At 42.1% G+C, this 22474-nt stretch overlaps 1 protein-coding gene across 1 annotated transcript in view; it reads left to right on the top strand.

The window, feature by feature from the left end:
• The window catches only part of LOC139560627 (receptor-type tyrosine-protein phosphatase mu-like), a 774972-nt gene that overhangs the window by 359883 nt on the left and 392615 nt on the right, over positions 1-22474 (top strand). Inside the window, exons 7-8 of the mRNA XM_071377563.1 lie at positions 3865-3977; positions 5668-5848. Coding sequence (XP_071233664.1) covers positions 3865-3977; positions 5668-5848 — 294 coding nt within the window. The remainder of the gene's footprint in view (positions 1-3864; positions 3978-5667; positions 5849-22474) is intronic.

The following is a 22474-nucleotide window of genomic DNA, read 5'->3' as shown; positions in this document are numbered from 1 at the left end:
AGACTGTTAAGGATTTATTGAGGAGTTTGGAGGAGAGTGAAATGAGGGAGCTGCTGTGTTGGTGCGTGAGGCACGACATCCACCCGACAGAGCGTGTGCGGGATGTGATGTTACCTGAGTCAGTTCTCCATGCTCGTCCTGAGTTGCGTGCTAACCGTCTGGGAATGACAGTTCCACGAACTAGGTCTCCTGTGTGCCTCCCTAGTCCTGCTCCTCCTGTAGCACCTTCCCGCTCCAGCCCGGTACCACCAATTCCGGCACCACACACCAGGCTTCCAGTGTGTCTCCAGAGCCCTGTTCTTCCTCCACGTACTCGCCCTATGGTGCGTGTCTCCAGCCCGGTACCACCAGTGCCGGCACCACGCACTAGGCCTAATGTGCGTCTCCAGAGCCCTGTACGCACTGTTGCTTCTCCCCGCACTCGCCCTGAGGTGCGTGCCCTCAGCCCGGTACCACCTGTGCCGGTACCACGCACTAGGCCTATAGTGCGCTTTGAGAGCCCAGTGTGTCCTGTTGCTGCTCCCCGCACTAGCCCTGAGATGCGTGTCCCCAGCCCGGTACCACCAGTTCCGGCACCACGCACTAGGCCTGATGTGCGTATCCAGGGTCCAGTATGCCCTGTTCCTTCTCCCCGCACTAGCCTTCAGGTGCGTGTCCCCAGCCCGGTACCACCAGTTCCGGCACCACGCACCAGGCCTATAGTGCGCCTCAGCCGGCCAGAGCTGCCCGTCTGCCCAGTGCCGTCTGAGTCATCCGTCTGCCCAGTGCCGTCTGAGTCATCCGTCTGCCCAGTGCCGTCTGAGTCATCCGTCTGCCCAGTGCCGTCTGAGTCATCCGTCTGCCCAGTGCCGTCTGAGTCATCCGTCTGCCCAGTGCCGTCTGAGTCATCCGTCTGCCCAGTGCCGTCTGAGTCATCCGTCTGCCCAGTGCCGTCTGAGTCATCCGTCTGCCCAGTGCCGCCTGAACTGCCCGTCTGCCCTACGCCGTCTGAACTGTCCGTCTGCCATGAGCCTGCACAGCCGCCCGTCTGCCATGAGCCTGCAAAGCCGCCCGTCTGCCATCAGCCTACAGAGTCGTCCGCCAAACAGGAGCCGCTAGAGCCTTCCGCCAGACAGGAGCCGCTAGAGCCTTCCGCCAGACAGGAGCCGCTAGAGCCTTCCGCCAGACCGGATCCGCCAGAGCCTTCCGCCAGACCGGATCCGCCAGAGCCTTCCGCCAGACCGGATCCGCCAGATCCTTCCGCCAGACCGGATCCGCCAGAGCCTTCCGCCAGACCGGATCCGCCAGAGCCGCCAACCAGACAGGACCCGCCAGAGCCGCCAACCAGACAGGATCCGCCAGAGCCGCCAGTGAGCCATGAGCGTCCAGAACCGTCAGCCAGCCATGAGCGTCCAGAGCCGTCAGCCAGCCATGAGCGTCCAGAGCCGTCAGCCAGCCATGATCGTCCAGAGCCGTCAGCCAGCCATGAGCGTCCAGAGCCGTCAGCCAGCCATGAGCGTCCAGAGCCGTCAGCCAGCCATGAGCGTCCAGAGCCGTCAGCCAGCCATGAGCGTCCAGAGCCGTTCGCCATCCAGAACTGCCCCTCAGTCCAGAGCTGTCTCTCTGTCCGGAGCTGCCCTTCAGTCCGGAGTTGCCCCTCTATCCTGAGCTACCTCTCTATCCTGAGCTACCTCTCTATCCTGAGCTACCTCTCTATCCTGAGCTACCTCTCTGTCCTGAGCTACCTTGTCCCGGAGCTGTCCCTTAGCTTAGAGCTGCCATTTATCCAGAACTGCCCCTCAGTCCAGAGCTGTCTCTCTGTCCGGAGCTGCCTTTCAGTCCGGAGTTGCCCCTCTATCCTGAGCTACCTCTCTATCCTGAGCTATCCCTCTGTCCTGAGCTACCTCTTTGTCCTGAGCTACCTTGTCCCGGGGCTGCCCCTTAGTCCGGTGCTGCCCCTTAGTCCGGTGCTGCCCCTTAGTACGGTGCTGCCCCTTAGTCCGGTGCTGCCCCTTAGTCCGGTGCTGCCCCTTAGTCCGGTGCTGCCCTTTAGTCCGGTGCTGCCCCTTAATCCAGTGGGGTTAAGTTGGAGGGTGGTCATTTGGAGGAGGCTACGTAAGCGGGTAGTGACTATGGTGGGGTGGGGACCACGACCTGTGCCGGAGCCGCCGCCGTGGACGGACGGACGCCCACCCAGACCTCCCCTAGACTTTATGCTGGTGCGCCCGGAGTTCGCACCTTAAGGGGGGGGTTATGTCACACCCTGGCCTTAGTTATCTTTGTTTTCTTTATTATTTTAGTTAGGTCAGGGTGTGACATGGGGAAGGTTTGTGTTTTGTCTCGTTTCGGGTGGTTATATGGAAAAGGGGGTGTTGGGTTTAGTGTATGGGTTTGTGTTGTGTGAATGTTTCTAGGTATGTCTATGGTTGAGTGAATGTTTCTAGGTATGTCTATGGTTGCCTGAGTGGTTCTCAATCAGAGACAGATGTCGTTCATTTGTCTCTGATTGGGAGCCATATTTTAGGCAGCCATAGGCATCATGTTTTTGTTGGGTCATTGTCTAGGTCTGTGTCTGTGTCTAGGTCGCATGTTTGCATTTTGTTCGGTTATAGCTTCACGGTCGTCTATTTGTTGTTTTGCTTCGTTCGTTCATCTCCTAAATAAAGAGAAGATGTATTTTTTACACGCTGCGCCTTGGTCCTCTCTCTCTCCCTTGGACAATCGTGACAGAACCAGTCTATACTGGAGGTTAAGACCCAGTCTCTCAGACACTGAACCAGTCTATACTGGAGGTTAAGACCCAGTCTCTCAGACACTGAAGTCTCTCAGACACTGAACCAGTCTACACTGAAGGTTAAGACCCAGTCTCTCAGACAGTGAACCAGTCTATACTGGAGGTTAAGACCCAGTCTCTCAGACACTGAACCAGTCTATACTGGAGGTTAAGACCCAGTCTCTCAGACACTGAATTCTCTCAGACACTGAACCAGTCTACACTGAAGGTTAAGACCCAGTCTCTCAGACAGTGAACCAGTCTATACTGGAGGTTAAGACCCAGGAGGAAAACAGGGTACTTGGAATAGTGTGTGAGTGTGTACTAAAATGCACTCTATTCTCTATATAGTGCACTACCTTTGACCAGAGCCCTATTAGATCCCTATAGGCCATGGTCAACAGGCGGGCACTAAATAGGGGTTAGGGTGCCAGACCAGAACACTGGGACTATATTGGGTGTGTTAGATGAGTTAAATAAATTGTTATTAGTCACGTACCCATTTTGTTATCGCAGGTTTAGTGAAATGCTTATGTTCCTATCTCCTAACAGTACAGTAGTACATAATATATATATATATATATAATATAATATAATATATATAATACATCATATATTTCTCTGACTGTGTTTGTTTAATTGGGAAATGAATCTAATTGGAATAATTTAATTGGAATAGCCCCCTGAGATAACATACTAGTGGTAAATCTGTTTAAGGTATAATGGGGTGTTTTGTGGTTTAAGTTGATGATGTGTTTTTGGTCATGAGTGTTGTGGTAAAATTTCCAGTATTAATTTTGTCCTGAAGGTAAAATTTGAACGTGGCAACTTAAACCCTTTATATTGAATAAATTGTGTATGTTCCTTGGGTAATGACTACAGCCTTATGCTTCTTCTAAATACGCTTTTTATCGGGGAGGGGAGGGGGGGGGGGGGGGGGGGGGGGGACTTTGGGGGGGGGGGCCGACTTTGACTTGAGTACAATTTCCATTACGGTTGTTGTATTTCAACTTGAGAGCTTAAAAGTTTAGCATCCATTGTCTACCGTTGTTTCTGCACTTATCGTATTGGTTACTCAGATCTGTCTCCTCTTCTTCTGTCCCCCCCCCCAGAACCCCCGGTGCCCATCGCCCCCCCCCAGCTCACAGCGGTCGGCGCCACCTACCTGTGGATCCAACTTAATGCCAACTCCATCAACGGAGACGGCCCAATCATCGACCGAGAGGTATTTCTATTTATTATTGGTTTGTTTTTAATAGGGACAGATTGGCCGCGTCCCAGAATGCACCTTCATTCTCTATACAGTGTACTAATTCAATGTGCCTACGGTCAAAAGAAGTGCACTATATACGGGAATAGGGTGCGATTTGGAATGGAACCATACATATTGAGTAAACAATAATCTGATGCGTTGCACTATAGTGTTTATAGCAGTATTCACCATAGTGTTTATAGCGGTATTCACCATAGTGTTTATAGCGGTATTCACCATAGTGTTTATAGCAGTATTCACCATAGTGTTTACAGCGGTATTTACCATAGTGTTTATAGCAGTATTCACCATAGTCTTTATAGCGGTATTCACCAGAGTGTTTATAGCGGTATTCACCATAGTGTTTATAGCAGTATTCACCATAGTCTTTATAGCGGTATTCACCAGAGTGTTCATAGTGATATTCACCATATTGTTTATAGCAGTATTCACCATAGTGTTTATAGCAGTATTCACCATAGTGTTTACAGCGGTATTCACCATAGTGTTTATAGCGGTATTCACCATAGTGTTTATAGCAGTATTCACCATAGTGTTTACAGCAGTATTCACCATAGTCTTTATAGCGGTATTCACCCGAGTGTTTATAGCGGTATTCACCAGAGTGTTTATAGCGGTATTCACCATAGTGTTTATAGCGGTATTCACCATAGTGTTTATAGCAGTATTCACCATAATGTTTATGGCGGTATTCACCATAGGGTTCATAGTGATATTCACCATATTGTTTATAGCAGTATTCACCATAGTGTTTATAGCGGTATTCACCAGAGTGTTTATAGCGGTATTCACCATAGTGTTTATAGCGGTATTCACCAGAGTGTTTATAGCGGTATTCACCAGAGTGTTTATAGCGGTATTCACCATAGTGTTTATAGTGGTATTCACCATAGTGTTTATTGCGGTATTCACCATAGTGTTTATAGCGGTATTCACCATAGTGTTTATAGCGGTATTCACCATAGTGTTTATTGCGGTATTCACCATAGTGTTTATAGCGGTATTCACCATAGTGTTTATAGCGGTATTCAACATAGTGTTTATAGCGGTATTCACCATAGTGTTTATAGCGGTATTCACCATAGTGTTTATAGCGGTATTCACCATAGTGTTTATAGCTGTATTCACCATAGTGTTTATAGCAGTATTCACCATAGTGTTTATAGCGGTATTCACCATAGTGTTTATAGCAGTATTCACCATAGTGTTTATAGCGGTATTCACCATAGTCTTTATAGCGGTATTCACCATAGTCTTTATAGCGGTATTCACCATAGTGTTTATAGCGGTATTCACCATAGTGTTTATAATGGTATTCACCATAGTGTTTATAGCGGTATTCACCATAGTGTTTATAGCGGTATTCACCATAGTGTTTATAGCGGTATTCACCATAGTGTTTATAGCGGTATTCACCATAGTGTTTATATCAGTATTCACCATAGTGTTTATAGCGGTATTCACCATAGTGTATATAGCTGTATTTCCCAATACTGGTCCTGGGGAACCAAAGGGATGCACTTCTTTTTTTTTTTGAATGATTCCACTCATCAGACACTTGATGATGAGTGGATTAGTTAAATCAAGTGTGTTGGATCTGGATTGGGCATCCCTGGTACATATCTTTCCACCCTTTTCCCAGGTGGAGTACCGGACGGTATCAGGGACCATGTATGACCTGCAGCCAGTGGACAAAACCACTCATAAGATAGGTCACCTGACCCCAGACACAGACTATGAGATCAGTGTGCTGTTGACCAGGCCCCTGGATGGAGGGACTGGGGCCCCCGGGCCTCCTCTCAGGGCCAGGACCAAGTGTGCTGGTGAGTCCTAAAAACAACATTGTATACTAAACACAAGAACGTGCAACGCGCACTCACACACACATGCTCGAACCTTCACTCAGAGCCGGTGGACCATGTGTACTGGTTTGTCTAACATGCTCGAACCTTCACTCAGAGCCGGTGGACCATGTGTACTGGTTTGTCTAATCCGTAGAGATCCTATTACATTTTCTAGAGGGGATATTTTCCATAAACCTTCAGTCCCAGAATAGGGTGAACAATGGCAGCCATATTGGTCAGGGAGAATTTCAAACCAGTCTAATTGGAATGAATGGCAGTAGAGGTATAATCCTGATTTGACTTATGCAGGAAAATAAAAGCAAGGTATGCGATATATCAGAAAGTGTGTAATATAATTATTGTCAACCTGAAATATTGTCATATGATTATGAATACAGTTTATACGGCTTGTTTACCAATTTTCGGGTATAAATGGCCTCTAAAATATGTATAAACAGACCATAAATGTCAACATTTTTTGTTTTCTTGGAAGGCTGTGAGTGCTATGATACAATACCAGTCCTTGTTGCATTTACGACTTGTCTAAGTCCAATCATCAACTGATTTCAGCCAGTGTCTGGCTGCGGATGGGACTGCATTGTTTGAGTGGAATGCTGGCATATGTAAAGGATAAACGCCGACGTTCTGTACATTACCTTGGACAAAATGGAGGACGCAGCGGGACGAGGCGGAGCCGAGCCCCTTTGCAGAGGTCATTATTTCCATGGTAATGTATAGAACAGCATTCCATTCAGACAATGCAGTCCATCCACAGCTAAACACTGTCTGAAATAATGGATGGATTATTCAATGGGCTCTGGTTAAAAGTAGTGCACTACACAGGGAATAGGGTGCCATAGGACTCTGATTAAAAGTAGTGCACTACACAGGGAATAGGGTGCCATAGGACTCTGGTCAAAAGTAGTGCACTACACAGGGAATAGGGTGCCATAGGGCTCTGATTAAAAGTAGTGCACTATATAGGGAATAAGGTTACATTTGGGACCCAAACGTGCGTTCTGGTAGTAAGGCCTCCACCCCTCCCTCCCTCTACCCTCCCGCCCTCCACACTCCACCCTTCCCTCCCTCCCTCCACCCTTCCTTCCGCCCCTCCCGCCACCCTTCCCTCCGCCCCTCCCTCTACCCTCCCTTCCTCCCTCCACCCTTCCCTCCGCCCCTCCCTCTACCCTCCCTTCCTCCCTCCACCCTTCCCTCCGTCCCTCCCTCCTCCCTCCACCCTCCCTCCCTCCCTCTGTGTCACGTTCCTGACCTGTTTTCTCTTGTTTTGTATGTCTTTATTGGTCAGGGCGTGAGTGTTGGGTGGGCAGTCTATGTTTTGTATTTCTATGTTGGGTTTTGTGTTCGGCCTGGTATGATTCTCAATTAGAGACAGGTGTGTATCGTTTGTCTCTGATTGAGAGTCATACTAAGGCAGCCAGGGTTTCACTGGTGTTTTGTGGGTGTTTGTTTCCTGTGTTAGCGTTTGGGCCACACAGGACTGTTGCAGGTTAGTCACGTTTGTTGTTTTGTTAATTTGTTAGTGTTTGTTGGTTTGTCATTAAAATCATGAATACCTCCTACTCCGCATCTTGGTCCGATCCTCCTCGTCTGAGGAGGAGAACGACAGTGACAGCCGTTACACTCCACCCTCCCTCCCTCCCTCCCTCCACCCTTCCCTCCGCCCCTCACTCCCTCCACCCTCCCTCCCTCCCTCCACCCTTCCCTCCGCCCCTCACTCCCTCCACCCTCCCTCCCTCCCTCCACCCTTCCCTCCCTCCCTCCCTCCCTCCACCCTCCCTCCCTCCCTCCCTCCCTCCGTCCCTCCCTCCCTCCGTCCCTCCCTCCCTCCTCCCTCCACCCTCCCTCCCTCCCTCCGCCCCTCACTCCACCCTCCCTCCCTCCGCCCCTCACTCCCTCCACCCTTCCCTCCGCCCCTCCCTCTACCCTCCCTTCCTCCCTCCCTCCTCCCTCCACCCTCCCTCCCTCCCTCCGCCCCTCCCTCCACCCTCCCTCCCTCCCTCCCTCCCTCCTCCCTCCACCCTCCCTCCCTCCCTCCGCCCCTCCCTCCACCCTCCCTCCCTCCCTCCGCCCCTCACTCCACCCTCCCTCCCTCCCTCCGCCCCTCACTCCACCCTCCCTCCCTCCCTCCGCCCCTCCCTCCCTCCCTCCACCCTCCCTCCCTCCCTCCCTCCCTCCCTCCCTCCCTCCACCCTCCCTCCGCCCCTCACTCCACCCTCCCTCCCTCCCTCCGCCCCTCACTCCACCCTCCCTCCCTCCCTCCTCCCCTCCCTCCCTCCTCCCCTCCCCCCCTCCCTCCCCCCTCCCTCCCTCCCTCCCTCCACCCTTCCCTCCCTCCCTCCCTCCACCCTCCCTGTCTGTACTTTATGGCACTGCGTCTGTTCGTCCTTTGTTATTATTCATAATCATTGCTACTTGGGCACTTCATTATACATTGAGTAATGTTTCTAGTGACAAAAAGACATGTTATTTCAATCTTTTGAGAAATGGGGAATGAATAATACAAGGATGAAACCAATTTGAATGAAACTGAAGGGACTGTTCTTCCTCCCCAGAATCCATGTTTTTAATATATTTTCTTTGTGGACTTCAAAAGATATTCCCAAGGATTTTCTGATTGCTTTTTTTCTCTCTCACTGTGTACCTCTAGTGGTTGTACACTCATTTTGAACCTGGAAGACATTGTGTGTAGACCTCTTTGTGCCTTGGTCTCTCTGTATAGGGACATTCATGAAATCACGACCGTCTTACTGTACGTCACCTTACCGGTCTTTACAGGCAACACGCTGCTCATTTTAGTGCTGACCTGAGATCAACCTAACGACTTCTAAATGTAGCTCAATTCCGATCCACTGCTATTACATTTGAACCTGTTATATGTGAATACTTTGATTTAGTTTAGTCCCCGGTACAGTAGAACCCAATGGGGTCCAGGTAAGTTGTTACATTGTTAACCACGCCAGATTCATCTATCACATGTAATTTATAAAGCTATTTTTTTGCATTACTAGTAGACTCAAAGGGCATTTAGTTATTTACCTACATTTAGTCATTCACCCACATTTAGTCATTTACCTACATTTAGTCATTTACCCACATTTAGTCATTTACTTACATTTAGTCATTTACCCACATTTAGTCATTCACCCACATTTAGTCATTCACCCACATTTAGCCATTCACCCACATTTAGTCATTTACACACATTTAGTCATTTACCCACATTTAGTCATTTACCCACATTTAGTCATTTACCCACATTTAGTCATTTACCTACATTTAGTCATTTACCCACATTTAGTCATTTACCTACATTTAGTCATTTACCTACATTTAGTCATTTACCTACATTTAGTCATTTACCCACATTTAGTCATTTACCCACATTTAGTCATTTACCCACATTTAGTCATTTACCCACATTTAGTCATTTACCCACATTTAGTCATTTACTTACATTTAGTCATTTACCCACATTTAGTCATTTACCCACATTTAGTCATTTACCCACATTTAGTCATTTACCCACATTTAGTCATTTACCCACATTTAGTCATTTACCCACATTTAGTCATTTACCCACATTTAGTCATTCACCCACATTTAGTCATTTACCCACATTTAGTCATTCACCCACAATTAGTCATTCATCCACATTTAGTCATTTACCTACATTTAGTCATTTACCCACATTTAGTCATTTACCTACATTTAGTAATTTACCTACATTTAGTCATTTACCCATATTTAGTCATTTACCCACATTTAGTCATTTACCTACATATAGTCATTTACCCACAATTAGTAATTTACCTACATTTAGTCATTTACCTACATTTAGTCATTTACCCACATTTAGTCATTTACCCACATTTAGACATTTACCCACATTTAGTCATTTACCCACATTTAGTCATTTACCCACATTTAGTCATTTACCTACATTTAGTCATTTACCCACATTTAGTCATTTACCTACATATAGTCATTTACCCACAATTAGTCATTTACCTACATTTAGTCATTTACCTACATTTAGTCATTTACCCACATTTAGTCATTTACCCACATTTAGACATTTACCCACATTTAGACATTTACCCACATTTAGTAATTTACCCACATTTAGTATTTTACCTACATTTAGTCATTTACCCACATTTAGTCATTTACCTACATTTAGTCATTTACCCACATTTAGTCATTTACCTACATTTAGTCATTTACCTACATTTAGTCATTTACCCACATTTAGTCATTTACCTACATTTAGTCATTTACCCACATTTAGTCATTTACCTACATTTAGTCATTTACCTACATTTAGTCATTTACCCACATTTAGTCATTTACCTACATTTACCCACATTTAGTCATTTACCCACATTTAGTCATTTACCTACATTTAGTCATTTACCTACATTTAGTCATTTACCTACATTTAGTCATTTACCTACATTTAGTCATTTACCCACATTTAGTCATTTACCTACATTTAGTCATTTACCTACATTTAGTCATTTACCTACATTTAGTCATTTACCTACATTTAGTCATTTACCTACATTTAGTCATTTACCCACATTTAGTCATTTACCCACATTTAGTCATGCACCCACATTTAGTCATTTACCCACATTTAGTCATTTACTGACGAGAGTTAGATGGAAAACATGAAAAGGAGCCCAATTCAGATCCACTGCTGTTGCATCTGTACCTGTCATGTGTGAATACACTGATTTAGTTTACTACAATAGAACCAACGGGCCCAGGTCTAGCTGGTACATCTGTACCTGTCATGTATACGTTCTGTATACGTCTAGCACTTCTTTGGACAATGTAATAACTAACTTCCAGACGAGCTTCAATGCCATACAACTCTCCTTCCGTGGCCTACAACTGCTCTTAAATGCAAGTTAAACTAAATGCATGCTCTTCAACCGATCGCTGCCCGCACCTGCCCGCCCGTCCAGCATCACTACTCTGGACGGTTCTTATTGGCAGACTCAAAAGCCTTGGTTTCTCAAATGATTGCCTCGCCTGGTTCACCAACTACTTCTCTGATAGAGCTCAGTGTGTCAAATCGGAGGGCCTGTTGTCCGGACCTCTGGCAGTCTCTATGGGGGTGCCACAGAGTTCAATTCTCGGGCCGACTCTCTTCTCTGTATACATCAATGATGTCGCTCTTGCTGCTGGGGATTCTCTGATCCACCTCTACGCAGACGACACCATTCTGTATACTTCTGGCCCTTCTTTGGACACTGTGTTAATTAACCTCCAGACGAGCTTCAATGCCATACAACTCTCTTTCCGTGACCTCCAACTGCTCTTAAACGCAAATAAAACTAAATGCATGCTATTCAATCGATCACTGCCTGCACCTGCCCGCCCATCCAGCATCACTACTCTGGACGGCTCTGACTTAGAATACGTGGATAACTACAAATACCTAGGTGTCTGGCTAGACTGTAAACTCTCCTTCTAGACTCACATTAAGCATCTCCAATCAAAAATTAAATCTAGAATCGTCTTCCTATTATGCAACAAAGCATCCTTCACTCATGCTGCCAAACACACCCTCGTAAAACTGACCATCCTACCGATCCTCGACTTCGGCGATGTCATCTACAAAATAGCCTCCAACACTCTACTCAACAAATTGGATGCAGTCTATCACAGTGCCATCCGTTTTGTCAACAAAGCCCTATACACTACCCACCACTGCGACCTGTACGTTCTCGTTGGTTGGCCCTCGCTTCATATTCGTCGCCAAACACACTGGCTACAGGTCATCTATAAGTCTCTGCTAGGTAAAGCCCCGCCTTATCTCAGCTCACTGGTCAACATAGCAGCACCCACCTGTAGCACGCACTCCTGCAGGTATATCTCTCTGGTCACCCCCAAAGCCAATTCCTTATTTGGCCACCTTTCCTTACAGTTCTCTGCTGCCAATGACTGGAACGAATTTCAAAAAATCACTGAACCTGGAGACTCATATCTCCCTCACTAGCTTTAAGCACCAGCTGTCAGAGCAGCTCACAGATCACTGCACCTGTACATAGCCCATCTGTAAATAGCCCATCCAACTACCTCATCCCAATACTATTTTTATTTATTTATTTATCTTGCTCCTTTGCACCCAAGTATCTCTACTTGCACATACATCTTCTGCACATCTATTCACTCCAGTGTTTAATTGGTATATTGTAATTACTTCGCCTTCGCTCACTTGCTCACATTGTATATAGACTTATTTTTCTACTATATTATTGACTGTATGTTTGTTTTACTCCATGTGTAACTCTGTGTTGTTGTATGTGTCAAACTGCTTTGCTTTATCTTGGCCAGGTCGCAGTTGTAAATGAGAACTTGTTCTCAGCTAGCTTACCTGGTTAAATAAAGGTGAAATAAATAAATGTGTGAATACACTGATTTAGTTTAGTCCTGTACAATATAACCAACGGACCCAAATCTAGCCGTTACATCTGTACCAGTGTGAAGTTGTTTACCACGTCAAAACCATCCGTGCAGGATAAGTGCACCTTTCTACTAGCCCTACCATCAGGTGGCTTTCCGCTCATAGCAGGGGGTAAAGCATTACAGCAACAGGACTGAAATACTGCCTGCCGCTCCATCCATCATGGACAATTGACTTGAATGGGAATGTCTGTTGTAGTAATACTGTTTCTGTGGTCCCATCATAGCAGGGGGGTAGTGCATTACAGCAACAGAATACGACAGTGTCTCGCAGCATAAAGTCATTTTCAACCACTCGAGGCTGAGAACCAGTTAAACATTTCCCTCAGAAGTTATCCCTATACTAGTTAAACATTCCCCTGAGAAGTTATCTCTATACTAGTTAAACATTCCCCTCAGAAGTTATCTCTATACTAGTTAAACATTCCCCTGAGAAGTTATCTCTATACTAGTTAAACATTCCTCTCAGAAGTTATCTCTATACTAGTTAAACATTCCCCTCAGAAGTTATCTCTATACTAGTTAAACATTCCCCTCAGAAGTTATCTCTATACTAGTTAAACATTCCCCTCAGAAGTTATCTCTATACTAGTTAAACATTCCCCTCAGAAGTTATCTCTATACTAGTTAAACATTCCTCTCAGAAGTTATCTCTATACTAGTTAAACATTCCTCTCAGAAGTTATCTCTATACTAGTTAAACATTCCCCTCAGAAGTTATCTCTATACTAGTTAAACATTCCCCTCAGAAGTTATCTCTATACTAGTTAAACATTCCCCTCAGAAGTTATCTCTATACTAGTTAAACATTCCCCTCAGAAGTTATCTCTATACTAGTTAAACATTCCTCTCAGTAGTTATCCCTATACTAGTTAAACATTCCCCTCAGAGTTATCTCTATACTAGTTAAACATTCCTCTCAGAAGTTATCTCTATACTAGTTAAACATTCCTCTCAGTAGTTATCCCTATACTAGTTAAACATTCCCCTCAGAAGTTATCTTTATACTAGTTAAACATTCCTCTCAGTAGTTATCCCTATACTAGTTAAACATTCCTCTCAGAAGTTATCTCTATACTAGTTAAACATTCCCCTCAGAAGTTATCTCTATACTAGCTAAACATTCCTCTCAGAAGTTATCTCTATACTAGTTAAACATTCCTCTCAGAAGTTATCTCTATACTAGTTAAACATTCCCATCAGAAGTTATCTCTAAACTAGTTAAACATTCCCCTCAGAAGTTCTCTATACTAGTTAAACATTCCCCTGAGAAGTTATCTCTATACTAGTTAAACATTCCTCTCAGAAGTTATCTCTATACTAGTTAAACATTCCCCTCAGAAGTTATCTCTATACTAGTTAAACATTCCCCTCAGAAGTTATCTCTATACTAGTTAAACATTCCCCTCAGAAGTTATCTCTATACTAGTTAAACATTCCCCTCAGAAGTTATCTCTATACTAGTTAAACATTCCTCTCAGTAGTTATCCCTATACTAGTTAAACATTCCCCTCAGAGTTATCTCTATACTAGTTAAACATTCCTCTCAGAAGTTATCTCTATACTAGTTAAACATTCCTCTCAGTAGTTATCCCTATACTAGTTAAACATTCCCCTCAGAAGTTATCTTTATACTAGTTAAACATTCCTCTCAGTAGTTATCCCTATACTAGTTAAACATTCCTCTCAGAAGTTATCTCTATACTAGTTAAACATTCCCCTCAGAAGTTATCTCTATACTAGCTAAACATTCCTCTCAGAAGTTATCTCTATACTAGTTAAACATTCCTCTCAGAAGTTATCTCTATACTAGTTAAACATTCCCCTGAGAAGTTATCTCTATACTAGTTATACATTCCTCTCAGAAGTTATCTCTATACTAGTTAAACATTCCTCTCAGAAGTTATCTCTATACTAGTTAAACATTCCTCTCAGAAGGTATCTCTATACTAGTTAAACATTCCCCTGAGAAGTTATCTCTATACTAGTTAAACATTCCCCTCGGAAGTTATCCCTATACCAGTTAAACATTCCCCTGAGAAGTTATCTCTATACTAGTTAAAACATTCCCCTCAGAAGTTATCTCTATACTAGTTAAACATTCCCCTCAGAAGTTATCTCTATACCAGTTAAACATTCCCCTCAGAAGTTATCTCTAAACTAGTTAAACATTCCCCTCAGAAGTTATCTCTATACTAGTTAAACATTCCCCTGAGAAGTTATCTCTATACTAGTTAAACATTCCCCTCAGAAGTTATCTCTATACTAGTTAAACATTCCCCTCAGAAGTTATCTCTATACTAGTTAAACATTCCCCTGAGAAGTTATCTCTATACTAGTTAAACATTCCCCTCAGAAGTTATCTCTATACTAGTTAAACATTCCCCTCAGAAGTTATCTCTATACTAGTTAAACATTCCCCTCAGAAGTTATCTCTATACTAGTTAAACATTCCCCTCAGAAGTTATCTCTATACTAGTTAAACATTCCTCTCAGTAGTTATCCCTATACTAGTTAAACATTCCCCTCAGAAGTTATCTCTATACTAGTTAAACATTCCTCTCAGAAGTTATCTCTATACTAGTTAAACATTCCCCTCAGAAGTTATCTCTAAACTAGTTAAACATTCCCCTCAGAAGTTCTCTATACTAGTTAAACATTCCCCTGAGAAGTTATCTCTATACTAGTTAAACATTCCTCTCAGAAGTTATCTCTATACTAGTTAAACATTCCCCTCAGAAGTTATCTCTATACTAGTTAAACATTCCCCTCAGAAGTTATCTCTATACTAGTTAAACATTCCCCTCAGAAGTTATCTCTATACTAGTTAAACATTCCCCTCAGAAGTTATCTCTATACTAGTTAAACATTCCTCTCAGTAGTTATCCCTATACTAGTTAAACATTCCCCTCAGAGTTATCTCTATACTAGTTAAACATTCCCCTCAGAAGTTATCTCTATACTAGTTAAACATTCCCCTGAGAAGTTATCTCTATACTAGTTAAACATTCCCCTCAGTAGTTATCCCTATACTAGTTAAACATTCCCCTCAGAAGTTATCTCTATACTAGTTAAACATTCCTCTCAGAAGTTATCTCTATACTAGTTAAACATTCCTCTCAGTAGTTATCCCTATACTAGTTAAACATTCCCCTCAGAAGTTATCTTTATACTAGTTAAACATTCCTCTCAGTAGTTATCCCTATACTAGTTAAACATTCCCCTCAGAAGTTATCTCTATACTAGTTAAACATTCCCCTCAGAAGTTATCCCTATACTAGTTAAACATTCCCCTCAGAAGTTATCTCTATACTAGTTAAACATTCCCCTCAGAAGTTATCCCTATACTAGTTAAACATTCCCCTGAGAAGTTATCTCTATACTAGTTAAACATTACCCTCAGAAGTTATATCTATACTAGTTAAACATTCCCCTGAGAAGTTATATCTATACTAGTTAAACATTACCCTCAGAAGTTATATCTATACTAGTTAAACATTACCCTCAGAAGTTATCTCTATACTAGTTAAACATTCCCCTCAGAAGTTATCTCTATACTAGCTAAACATTCCTCTCAGAAGTTATCTCTATACTAGTTAAACATTCCTCTCAGAAGTTATCTCTATACTAGTTAAACATTCCCCTGAGAAGTTATCTCTATACTAGTTATACATTCCTCTCAGAAGTTATCTCTATACTAGTTAAACATTCCTCTCAGAAGTTATCTCTATACTAGTTAAACATTCCTCTCAGAAGTTATCTCTATACCAGTTAAACATTCCCCTCAGTAGTTATCCCTATACCAGTTAAACATTCCCCTGAGAAGTTATCTCTATACTAGTTAAACATTCCCCTCAGAAGTTATCTCTATACTAGTTAAACATTCCCCTGAGAAGTTATCTCTATACTAGTTAAACATTCCTCTCAGAAGTTATCTCTATACTAGTTAAACATTCCCCTCAGAAGTTATCTCTATACTAGTTAAACATTACCCTCAGAAGTTATCTCTATACTAGTTAAACATTCCCCTCAGAAGTTATCTCTATACCAGTTAAACATTCCTCTCAGAAGTTATCCCTATACCAGTTAAACATTCCCCTCAGAAGGTATCTCTATACTAGTTAAACATTCCCCTCAGCTGTTATCCCTAAACTAGTTAAACATTCCCCTCAGAAGTTATCCCTAAACTAGTTAAACATTCCCCTCAGAAGTTATCTCTATACTAGTTAAAAATTCCCCTCAGAAGTTATCTCTATACTAGTTAAAAATTCCCCTCAGAAGTTATCTCCATACTAGTTAAACATTCCCCTCAGAAGTTATCTCTATACTAGTTAAACATTCCCCTCAGAAGTTATCTCTATACTAGTTAAACATTCCCCTCAGAAGTTATCTCTATACCAGTTAAACATTCCCCTCAGAAGTTATCTCTAAACTAGTTAAACATTCCCCTCAGAAGTTATCTCTATACTAGTTAAACATTCCCCTGAGAAGTTATCTCTATACTAGTTAAACATTCCTCTCAGAAGTTATCTCTATACTAGTTAAACATTCCCCTCAGAAGTTATCTCTATACTAGTTAAACATTCCCCTCAGAAGTTATCTCTATACTAGTTAAACATTCCCCTCAGAAGTTATCTCTATACTAGTTAAACATTCCTCTCAGTAGTTATCCCTATACTAGTTAAACATTCCCCTCAGAAGTTATCTCTATACTAGTTAAACATTCCTCTCAGAAGTTATCTCTATACTAGTTAAACATTCCCCTCAGAAGTTATCTCTAAACTAGTTAAACATTCCCCTCAGAAGTTCTCTATACTAGTTAAACATTCCCCTGAGAAGTTATCTCTATACTAGTTAAACATTCCTCTCAGAAGGTATCTCTATACTAGTTAAACATTCCCCTCAGAAGTTATCTCTATACTAGTTAAACATTCCCCTCAGAAGTTATCTCTATACTAGTTAAACATTCCCCTCAGAAGTTATCTCTATACTAGTTAAACATTCCCCTCAGAAGTTATCTCTATACTAGTTAAACATTCCTCTCAGTAGTTATCCCTATACTAGTTAAACATTCCCCTCAGAGTTATCTCTATACTAGTTAAACATTCCTCTCAGAAGTTATCTCTATACTAGTTAAACATTCCTCTCAGTAGTTATCCCTATACTAGTTAAACATTCCCCTCAGAGTTATCTCTATACTAGTTAAACATTCCTCTCAGAAGTTATCTCTATACTAGTTAAACATTCCTCTCAGTAGTTATCCCTATACTAGTTAAACATTCCCCTAAGAAGTTATCTTTATACTAGTTAAACATTCCTCTCAGTAGTTATCCCTATACTAGTTAAACATTCCCATCAGAAGTTATCTCTATACTAGTTAAACATTCCCCTGAGAAGTTATCTCTATACTAGTTAAACATTCCCCTGAGAAGTTATATCTATACTAGTTAAACATTACCCTCAGAAGTTATGTCTATACTAGTTAAACATTACCCTCAGAAGTTATCTCTATACTAGTTAAACATTCCCCTCAGAAGTTATCTCTATACTAGCTAAACATTCCTCTCAGAAGTTATCTCTATACTAGTTAAACATTCCTCTCAGAAGTTATCTCTATACTAGTTAAACATTCCCCTGAGAAGTTATCTCTATACTAGTTATACATTCCTCTCAGAAGTTATCTCTATACTAGTTAAACATTCCTCTCAGAAGTTATCTCTATACTAGTTAAACATTCCTCTCAGAAGGTATCTCTATACTAGTTAAACATTCCCCTGAGAAGTTATCTCTATACTAGTTAAACATTCCCCTGAGAAGTTATATCTATAATAGTTAAACATTACCCTCAGAAGTTATATCTATACTAGTTAAACATTACCCTCAGAAGTTATCTCTATACTAGTTAAACATTCCCCTCAGAAGTTATCTCTATACTAGCTAAACATTCCTCTCAGAAGTTATCTCTATACTAGTTAAACATTCCTCTCAGAAGTTATCTCTATACTAGTTAAACATTCCCCTGAGAAGTTATCTCTATACTAGTTATACATTCCTCTCAGAAGTTATCTCTATACTAGTTAAACATTCCTCTCAGAAGTTATCTCTATACTAGTTAAACATTCCTCTCAGAAGTTATCTCTATACCAGTTAAACATTCCCCTCAGTAGTTATCCCTATACCAGTTAAACATTCCCCTGAGAAGTTATCTCTATACTAGTTAAACATTCCCCTCAGAAGTTATCTCTATACTAGTTAAACATTCCCCTGAGAAGTTATCTCTATACTAGTTAAACATTCCTCTCAGAAGTTATCTCTATACTAGTTAAACATTCCCCTCAGAAGTTATCTCTATACTAGTTAAACATTACCCTCAGAAGTTATCTCTATACTAGTTAAACATTACCCTCAGAAGTTATCTCTATACTAGTTAAACATTCCTCTCAGAAGTTATCCCTATACCAGTTAAACATTCCCCTCAGAAGGTATCTCTATACTAGTTAAACATTCCCCTCAGCTGTTATCCCTAAACTAGTTAAACATTCCCCTCAGAAGTTATCCCTAAACTAGTTAAACATTCCCCTCAGAAGTTATCTCTATACTAGTTAAAAATTCCCCTCAGAAGTTATCTCTATACTAGTTAAAAATTCCCCTCAGAAGTTATCTCCATACTAGTTAAACATTCCCCTCAGAAGTTATCTCTATACTAGTTAAACATTCCCCTCAGAAGTTATCTCTATACTAGTTAAACATTCCCCTCAGAAGTTATCTCTATACCAGTTAAACATTCCCCTCAGAAGTTATCTCTAAACTAGTTAAACATTCCCCTCAGAAGTTATCTCTATACTAGTTAAACATTCCCCTGAGAAGTTATCTCTATACTAGTTAAACATTCCTCTCAGAAGTTATCTCTATACTAGTTAAACATTCCTCTCAGAAGTTATCTCTATACTAGTTAAACATTCCCCTCAGAAGTTATCTCTATACTAGTTAAACATTCCCCTCAGAAGTTATCTCTATACTAGTTAAACATTCCCCTCAGAAGTTATCTCTATACTAGTTAAACATTCCTCTCAGTAGTTATCCCTATACTAGTTAAACATTCCCCTCAGAAGTTATCTCTATACTAGTTAAACATTCCTCTCAGAAGTTATCTCTATACTAGTTAAACATTCCCCTCAGAAGTTATCTCTAAACTAGTTAAACATTCCCCTCAGAAGTTCTCTATACTAGTTAAACATTCCCCTGAGAAGTTATCTCTATACTAGTTAAACATTCCTCTCAGAAGGTATCTCTATACTAGTTAAACATTCCCCTCAGAAGTTATCTCTATACTAGTTAAACATTCCCCTCAGAAGTTATCTCTATACTAGTTAAACATTCCCCTCAGAAGTTATCTCTATACTAGTTAAACATTCCCCTCAGAAGTTATCTCTATACTAGTTAAACATTCCCCTCAGAGTTATCTCTATACTAGTTAAACATTCCTCTCAGAAGTTATCTCTATACTAGTTAAACATTCCTCTCAGTAGTTATCCCTATACTAGTTAAACATTCCCCTCAGAGTTATCTCTATACTAGTTAAACATTCCTCTCAGAAGTTATCTCTATACTAGTTAAACATTCCTCTCAGTAGTTATCCCTATACTAGTTAAACATTCCCCTAAGAAGTTATCTTTATACTAGTTAAACATTCCTCTCAGTAGTTATCCCTATACTAGTTAAACATTCCCATCAGAAGTTATCTCTATACTAGTTAAACATTCCCCTGAGAAGTTATCTCTATACTAGTTAAACATTCCCCTGAGAAGTTATATCTATACTAGTTAAACATTACCCTCAGAAGTTATGTCTATACTAGTTAAACATTACCCTCAGAAGTTATCTCTATACTAGTTAAACATTCCCCTCAGAAGTTATCTCTATACTAGCTAAACATTCCTCTCAGAAGTTATCTCTATACTAGTTAAACATTCCTCTCAGAAGTTATCTCTATACTAGTTAAACATTCCCCTGAGAAGTTATCTCTATACTAGTTATACATTCCTCTCAGAAGTTATCTCTATACTAGTTAAACATTCCTCTCAGAAGTTATCTCTATACTAGTTAAACATTCCTCTCAGAAGGTATCTCTATACTAGTTAAACATTCCCCTGAGAAGTTATCTCTATACTAGTTAAACATTCCCCTCAGTAGTTATCCCTATACCAGTTAAACATTCCCCTGAGAAGTTATCTCTATACTAGTTAAACATTCCCCTCAGAAGTTATCTCTATACTAGTTAAACATTCCCCTGAGAAGTTATCTCTATACTAGTTAAACATTCCCCTGAGAAGTTATCTCTATACTAGTTAAACATTCCCCTAAGAAGTTATCTCTATACTAGTTATACATTCCTCTCAGAAGTTATCTCTATACTAGTTAAACATTCCTCTCAGAAGTTATCTCTATACTAGTTAAACATTCCTCTCAGAAGTTATCTCTATACTAGTTAAACATTCCTCTCAGAAGGTATCTCTATACTAGTTAAACATTCCCCTGAGAAGTTATCTCTATACTAGTTAAACATTCCCCTCAGTAGTTATCCCTATACCAGTTAAACATTCCCCTGAGAAGTTATCTCTATACTAGTTAAACATTCCCCTCAGAAGTTATCTCTATACTAGTTAAACATTCCCCTGAGAAGTTATCTCTAAACTAGTTAAACATTCCCCTCAGAAGTTATCTCTATACTAGTTAAACATTCCCCTGAGAAGTTATCTCTATACTAGTTAAACATTCCCCTCAGAAGTTATCCCTAAACTAGTTAAACATTCCCCTCAGTGTATGTTGGTGTTAGCACATTCCAGTTTATAGAATCTATGGCCTAGATTCAATCCATTTCAGATAGCGCAGCAGCATGTTAGTGCTTTTCAGAAGTGCATTTGATTTGTACAGCAGAAGCATGTCCTCCACGGAGGACGACTTCCAGTGAGAAACTCTGAAGTTTGTCGTTGACCACTGAGGACCACTGATGTTCGTCAGTTTATCTGGTCCCTCTGACTCAGAGGTTCCAGGAGGAACTAAAATTATAGTCGAGGGATGAAGTGTTACACATAAACACTATACGAGTGTTTACCATGAGGGACCACACCGTGTTGACCATGAGGGACCACACCGTGTTGACCATGAGGGACCACACCGTGTTGACCATGAGGGACCACACCGTGTTGACCATGAGGGACCACACCGTGTTTACCATGAGGGACCACACCGTGTTTACCATGAGGGACCACACCGTGTTGACCATGAGGAACCACACCGTGTTGACCATGAGGGACCACACCGTGTTGACCATGAGAGACCACACCGTGTTTACCATGAGCTACCACACCGTGTTTACCATGAGGGACCACACCGTGTTTACCATGAGAGACCACACCGTGTTTACCATGAGCTACCACACCGTGTTTACCATGAGGGACCACACCGTGTTGACCATGAGGGACCACACCGTGTTGACCATGAGGGACCACACCGTGTTGACCATGAGGGACCACACCGTGTTTACCATGAAGGACCACACCGTGTTTACCATGAGGTACCAGACCATGTTGACCATGAGGGACCACACCGTGTTTACCATGAAGGACCACACCGTATTGACCATGAGGGACCACACCATGTTTACCATGAGAGACCACACCGTGTTTACCATGAGCTACCACACCGTGTTTACCATGAGGGACCACACCGTGTTTACCATGAGAGACCACACCGTGTTTACCATGAGCTACCACACCGTGTTTACCATGAGGGACCACACCGTGTTGACCATGAGAGACCACACCGTGTTTACCATGAGGGACCACACCGTGTTTACCATGAGGGACCACACCGTGTTTACCATGAGGGACCACACCGGGTTTACCATGAGGTACCAGACCATGTTTACCATGAGGGACCACACCATGTTTACCATGAGGGACCAGACCGTGTTTACCATGAGGGACCACACCGTGTTTACCATGAGGGACCACACCGTGTTTACCATGAGGTACCAGACCATGTTGACCATGAGGGACCACACCGTGTTTACCATGAGGTACCAGACCATGTTTACCATGAGGGACC

This window comes from Salvelinus alpinus, chromosome 30 (genome assembly GCF_045679555.1).
Source record: "Salvelinus alpinus chromosome 30, SLU_Salpinus.1, whole genome shotgun sequence".
Lineage (NCBI taxonomy): Eukaryota > Metazoa > Chordata > Actinopteri > Salmoniformes > Salmonidae > Salvelinus > Salvelinus alpinus.
The sequence above is the reverse complement of the archived record's forward strand: the minus strand, read 5'-3'. Positions and strand labels throughout refer to the sequence as shown.